This window comes from Palaemon carinicauda, chromosome 30 (assembly GCF_036898095.1).
Source record: "Palaemon carinicauda isolate YSFRI2023 chromosome 30, ASM3689809v2, whole genome shotgun sequence".
NCBI lineage: Eukaryota > Metazoa > Arthropoda > Malacostraca > Decapoda > Palaemonidae > Palaemon > Palaemon carinicauda.
Window position 1 is genome coordinate 35,874,917 of NC_090754.1, and position 7,500 is coordinate 35,882,416.

A 7,500-nucleotide genomic window follows, 5' to 3' on the forward strand; every position below is an offset into this window, starting at 1 on the left:
TACTAGTAATTCAAGGACCATGTGTTATTTTAGTGACAATTTCAAGCCATCACATCTCTCCATCAGTGTGGATAACATTTCGAAACTTTCAGTGAAATAATGCTCAGTTATTGAAATCTGCCATTTTTTCATGTGCCCGTAATTCCCCTGTGATAAGACGCTACAAGTGGTAAGACGCACCCTTAAGTTAGCAAGGCAGTTTTAGAAAAAAAAAGAAATGAGGATTTTAAAAACTTAGCAGAAATCCATGGTCAACGACTCTAGCTTGATTATTGTCTGGCACAGTAACTTTTCTTATTTTGTGTGTATTATGAAATGTTCAAGTTAATATTTATAAGCTATATGCCGAGTATCCCAATTCTATTACGTATTCTTATAAGAAACAACTTAACCAGTCGTAGTTTCCACCACAACTACACGTTTACTCATGTGCTTGGTGTTTCAAGTGTTGTTTACATGAAAGCAGCGTTTGCAAAGGTTCTTTATAAAATTTTGGTAAAGATGTAAAATTCTAGTAATAGTCCCAAAATTCCTCATATACCCTATGAATATTCACACAAAATGTAGTTATTGATAGTTATTGATTATAGAAATTTATGAATTCTTTTAGGGGGAATACTTTCGCTACTGTTTATGTGATTCTGGGTCTAGTTACTTTTCTGCTAACTTGGTAATACTGAACTCAACTAACAGTATTCAGAAACTGTCTGTTTGTATTAATTTCGGAACTCAGGCTACAAAGTCATTATCAATATATTGCTTTGTTACAAAATATCAACAAAATATGAGCAAATAGATATATACTGAATAAACAACTATGTCATAGTGTCGTCTGCTACGAGACCACTAGTTGGCACGTTTACTTGTGGGTGGGGGGGGGGGGGGGGGTTGGCGAGTCATCAGCTGATTACCAAAATAATCAAATATTTTGCTACTGTACTTCATTAAATGAAATGCAATATAAAAATTAATGAATTTATATTATATGAATGATAATTTAGGTTTATATTCTATCTCTAGTGAGTTTGAGTGCTTGTAAGTCAATAGTTTGGTGTTTGAGGTGTGTCAAACTCCCCTGTACAACTTTTTCTTAGTGTTAAGACGCAGGGTGGTTTTGGGGGGCATTTTTCGTGAAAAAAGGTGCGTCTTATGATACGAGAAATACGGTAGTTATTGTATTTTTTTTTATTTCAAGTAGATTAAAGATACAAGGGATAATTCTGAATTTACGGTCAGGTGGAATTTATATTTAATTTATTACAATGTAAAAACTCGCAAGGTGAGCTGAAGACACTGGATTCAATTGCTTCCAACATAAACCTCAGTCTGCAATTGCTATCATTTGCCGAATCGTGCCTGTGTAGACATAGACGGAAAGTTACGTGTTACCAACTGGAGCAGTCCCTAATTGCAGATAGTCTATGAGGACTTGGGACAGTTGCACAGTTTTCAGGGTGCGTCAACACGACCTGGGTTATGCAAACATCGTTACCAGACTATGAAGGGTTGCAGGAATTAGCTGAGATGTCAGAAGCGCAAGATAAACAAAGGCATGGATCTATTAATAAATAGTGCTGCCAGAACTCGTCTGGCCCTATTGTCTCTTTATTGGTTCACAGGATAAAGACGGGAGGGCAAAGTTTGAAAACCTATGAACATAGATAGATACTTGACACAATCGAGTATTTAGGTGAGCTGTTCCAGCCAGTGTAGTTACATATCATTGTCAAGGGCAGCAGCATGCTGGAAATGAAAATCAAGGGAGAGGTACCTAAGTAATATAATGGCTACACTTTAGAAGAGCGGGAAGGAGAAAATATGTAACGATTTTACATAAACTCTCTCTCTCTCTCTCTCTCTGAGGGAAATAAAATGTAAGATAGAAAATGCAGAACAAAAGATTATACAGTCAAAAGAAAATGAAAAAAGGGACTTAGAAGAAAGGACACTTCAAAATATAAAAAGAAACCCCAAAGTACTTTACTCCTATGCAAAAAAGATGAATAAAAGGAGAATAGAAAAAGGCCCTCTAAGAATTGAAGGACGGCTAACGAATGAAAAAAAGGAAATATGCAACATATTAGCAGAAAAATATAAGAGTGAGTTCACGCCAAGAATTGCGAATGAGAATAATGAAACAGAAATGAGAGAAGAAAATGTTGAATATCTAACGGATATAGATATTAATGAAGCAGATATTGTCACGGCTATAAACGAAATTAAAAATGGATCGGCAGCCGGACCAGATGGAGTTCCAGCGATTTTGTTAAAAAAAACTGCAAACACTATCGCGAAGCCACTTGCAATACTGCTAAGACAGAGTATAGATATGAGCGAGATATATGTTAAACATAAATTAGCTTATATAACCCCTATCTTCAAAAGTGGATCAAGACTAGAGGCAAGCAATTATAGACCTGTTAGTCTAACATCACATATTATGAAAGTGTATGAGAGGGTAATAAAAAAGAAAATAATGAACCATTTGGTCAAAAATAATTTGTTTAATATGGGTCAACACGGTTTCGTACCTGGAAAAAGTACACAGACCCAACTGATAGCTCACTATGAAAACATATACAATAATATGATAAATGAAAAAGACACAGATGTGATCTATCTAGATTTTGCAAAAGCCTTTGACAAGGTAGACCATAACATATTGGAGAAAAAAATGAGAAAGCATAATATTGTGGGAAAGATAGGAAAATGGGTAAAAGAATTCCTGCAAAACAGAAAACAGATAGTGGTTGCAAATGACGAGAAATCAGATGAAGCCCAGGTAATATCTGGTGTGCCCCAAGGTACGGTATTAGCTGCACTGCTATTTGTTATTATGATCTCAGACATAGACTGTGATGTTGAAAACTCCGTAGTGAGAAGTTTCGCCGATGACACAAGAATAAGTAGAGAAATTACTTGTGATGAAGATAGGAACTCACTACAAAGAGATCTAAACAAAATATATGAATGGGCGGAGATAAATAGGATGGTATTTAACTCCGATAAATTCGAATCAATAAATTATGGAAACAGAGAAGGAATGGTGTATGCATACAAGGGACCTAATAATGAGACAATCACAAACAAGGAAGCAATTAAAGACCTTGGTGTAATTTTAAATAGGAATATGTTATGCAACGACCAAATAGCAACACTGTTGGCTAAATGTAAAGCAAAAATGGGAATGTTATTCAGACACTTTAAAACAAGAAAAGCTGAACACATGATTATGCTTTACAAAACTTATGTGCGTAGTACACTCGAGTACTGCAATGTGATATGGTACCCACACTACCAAAAGGATATTGCGCAAATAGAGAGTGTACAAAGGTCCTATACTGCTAGAATAGAAGAAGTTAAGGACCTTGATTACTGGGAAAGACTGCAATTTTTAAAACTATACAGTCTAGAAAGGAGAAGAGAACGCTACATGATAATACAAGCATGGAAGCAAATAGAAGGAATTGCTGAAAACATCATGGAGCTTAAAGTATCAGAAAGAGCAAGCCGAGGTAGATTAATAGTACCAAAAAGCATTCCAGGTAAACTGAGAAAGGCGCACAGGACATTAATCCACTACGCACCAGCATCGATAATGCAGCGACTATTTAATGTGCTGCCAGCTCATCTAAGAAACATATCAGGAGTGAGCGTAGATGCGTTTAAAAATCAGCTCGATAAATACCTAAGATGCATCCCAGACCATCCAAGACTGGAAGATGCAAAATACATCGGAAGATGTATTAGCAACTCTCTGGTGGATATACGAGGTGCCTCACACTGAGGGACCTGGGGGAACCCAAACAAAAAATAAGGAAAGGTAAGGTAAGGCTCTCTCTCTCTCTCTCTCTCTCTCTCTCTCTCTCTCTCTCTCTCTCTCTCTCTCTCTCTCTCTCTCTCTCTTAATCACAGAGTTCCCCGCATATTAGAGATAATTTGCCCAGCCGCAAATAAAGTTGACCGACCATCCAATTTCATCATTGAAAAGAAATAGAAACAGGCCTTCTGATGAACAATTGGAATTCTCCAGAACAACCAGAAGCCAATTTCCTTAGTTAGCACAAGTCCGAAAAGACGGAAAAACATGGGATTAATTTTAGAATGAAAGTTGTGAGTGTTTGGGAATAAGGAATTGGAAGAGTTCACAATTCTGATTTTTTTTTTCCAGAGACCACATATACATTAGAGGATCTAAGTGAAATGAATAACGACGGCGAGCTGCTAATTCCAAGGAAGGGTATTTCCTCGGATAAACAACATCTAATAAGTTCCACAATGGTGAGTATATTATGGGTGATACAGATATACATATATATATATATATATATATATATATATATATATATATATATATATATATATATATATATATATGTATATATATATATATATATATGTTCATACACACATACACACAATGTTTTGAGCTGTGACCAAGGGTTCTAAAAGCATTTTTTCCTATTTATTTTTATACGGGGAGATGTTCATTCTGACGTAAAATTAGTCTCAAAAAGTGAAGTTGAAAATTAATATCTAGCTGCTTACACTTACTTGATACATTGTCTATTAACATGGAAGATAAAAACGCAAATACTCGGATGTTGTTTTATCTTCTAATTTTAGAAATATTCTGTGAATTAAGCTTGATAAGTTTGACCTGGTAAGCTATTAAAAATGCTATTAACAACAAAATATGTTTGACCTATTGATGACTAAACCATATATCAGGTAACATTGGTGAATACATACCTGCGTACACTATTAACCAATTCTTCATTTCATGAACAGGGCCAGACTGAGAGAAGTATTATCTTCAGAAAGAATTTTACTGACAGATTGAGTTCCTGTCTGTTGGCCTCCCATCGCATTGTCTGCGAGTGTTGCTTCAAAGATTTGAAGGTCGGAGGTCAGTGTAAAACTTGCCCTGAATGTTATCGTAAATATGGCGAACCTTCATCGCCCAGCGATGGAAAGAAATGCACCGGACCAGGGCCTCGTCCTGCAAAATTCGATGAAGTACCAAGCGCCAATTTCCAGTATAGACGATCAAGGCCCCATGTTCCGAAGTGTAACAAACCCAGCCAGGGCTTCAAGCGATCGGACAACCTGGATATGTTCCTGAGGAATCATGTAAATGCCTGCCAAGAGAACCTTCAGAATTGTCAAAACATGGAGACTAGCATCACGGCCGCTATGGAAGACAAAGAGAAGATGAAAAAAACATTTTTGCAATGTAATAAGAAGCTAGAGGCCTTGAAGGCTGACATCTCAAATCTTCAAGAGATGAATACAAGGAGAATCCAGAGACTAGACAGAGACAAATGCAGACTGAAAGGCCGTCGTTGTACCGTTGAAGCGATATCGAAGAAAATTCGTGCTTTCAAGGGAAAGTTAGATCTAGCGAATAGATTTCAAGAGGCGGTTCAGCTAACCGATGAGGATCCCTACGTCGAGGTATCAGCCGGTTTGAGAGACATTCAAAAGTTTGTGAAAGAAGATGAGCTAAGAGGGGAAAGACTCCTACAGGTCAGTACTAGTTTATTTGATTGTAAAAGTCATAGTTTTATACCGAAGGCAAATAATGTTCCAGTCGATATATATGTGAATATATATATATATATATATATATATATATATATATATATATATATTTATATATATATATGGGTCCTATTATAGTATGCTATCTACCGTTGAATTTCTATTATAGTATGCTATCTACCGTCGAATTTCTACTATAGTATGGTATCTACTACAAAGTATGTTATTTACCGTCAATGGTAATCCTCCTGTTTGATGAGGATTATCAAACAGATTACTTACCACCAGCATGTTATCCTCATTGGACTTAAATGATAGTTTAATAATATTTATTGACAGGACAACATGGGTGCATAATTATAAGCAGTTTGTAGGGAAACTTTTATTACAAATTATTCAAAGATCATCATACAACAATGTTACAAGTTATTCAAATGAAAAATCGAATATTACAAAACTGAAAGAAAATAATCTATGAAAAAAATTCAATCAAAAATTTATTCTACTACTGCTTGTAAACATATCTTACATCATTCAAGAAAATAGGAAATACCTCGTCGCCTTTTCTCAGAACTTTCCAACAGTAATGATCTATATGGGATTGTAAATGTTGATGATCGCTCAATAGACTGAGTATGTGCTCCTGAATTTGGGTCCACATAATTCTGTTAATGGTTCACGGTTTTGTGCTCATACCCGAGATTCCTTAAGCACATGTATGCTGGCCATTCATTGGAATGGATTACAGATCCAAATTGGCACTCACGTTGTTATACTTACGACGACCAGCAAATCGAGCCTCACTGATGGTAGGTATCATACTATAGTCAGAAAGGGGTGGTAGATAGCAAAATCGGCGGTAGATAGCATACTATAATAGCACCTATATATGTGTGTGTGTGTTTTATATATGCATAAGTATATATTTTGTTATCTATACATATACATATATATGTATGTGTGTGTTTGTGTCCATAAGAATGCACACACATGCATATATATATGTGTATAATATATATATATATATATATATATATATATATATATATATATATATATATATATATATATATTGGCTATCAATTTATTCTATGAAAAATATGACTTTGAATATGTATAGGAGGGCCAGAGATGGAATAAACATGTTTACTGAATAGCTTTCGGAAAACCTTTTTCCATCATGAAAGCCTAAAAGATTAAAAATAGATAGACTATATAAATGTAAATAAAAACATGCACCTTATATTTGATACATTATTCATACGAACATATTTAATAATGTCAAAGGTTTTACGTAAAAAGGAAAATCAAGAAGTAAATAACATGATAAAAATATAAATGAATAAATAAATATATTATATATCCGCCTTTGTGGAGGTAATTAAGAACTCGGTAGCTTCAGGCAACTCTGGAAGTCTACCTAGGAACGTATAGTTTCCCACGACTTGAAAAACCCGAATATATAATAACTTGGAAAGTTATATATGATAAGAAAAGGAAGAACTTTTATTCTCATATGAATTGAACCACACACATGTCTACCTTAACAGCTTGTATTCATTTAGGGTGGGATATAGACGCAGGTGACCCAGTTATTATTATTATTATTATTATTATTATTATTATTATTATTATTATTATTATTATTATTATTATTATTTTTATAATTATTTCACTAGCTTAGCCACAACCCTAGTTGGAAAAGCAAGGACTCAAACAGGGAAAAAATACCCCATTGAGAAAAGTAAATAAGGAATCAAATAAACTACAAGAGAAGTAGTAAACAATCAAAATAGAATATCTTAAGAATGAAATGACTTCACAATCCGAACAGATCTGCAAAGAACTCGAAGTCCGAGTGGAAATCACGGAGGGATGTCTTCGGCAACAGGAAGATGAGATTAGCGAACAGGACGATTGCGATGAAGGTGAATATGTGGAGCCTTGTATCACCAA

The 7,500-nt window shown here is 34.9% G+C and overlaps 1 protein-coding gene across 4 annotated transcripts in view; it reads left to right on the forward strand.

The window, feature by feature from the left end:
- The window catches only part of LOC137622983 (uncharacterized), a 293,740-nt gene that overhangs the window by 250,400 nt on the left and 35,840 nt on the right, over positions 1-7,500 (forward strand). For 3 of the 4 annotated variants that reach the window (XR_011040538.1, XM_068353594.1, XM_068353595.1), the window contains exons 2-4: positions 4,172-4,281; positions 4,792-5,529; positions 7,379-7,500. The exon at positions 7,379-7,500 is cut by the window's right edge and continues 40 nt beyond it. Coding sequence is in view for 3 of the 4 variants with exons in the window: in XM_068353594.1 (XP_068209695.1) it covers positions 4,172-4,281; positions 4,792-5,529; positions 7,379-7,500 (970 nt within the window). In the remaining variant the exon portion in view is untranslated. The remainder of the gene's footprint in view (positions 1-4,171; positions 4,282-4,791; positions 5,530-7,378) is intronic. The other variant, XM_068353596.1, reaches the window with a different exon arrangement.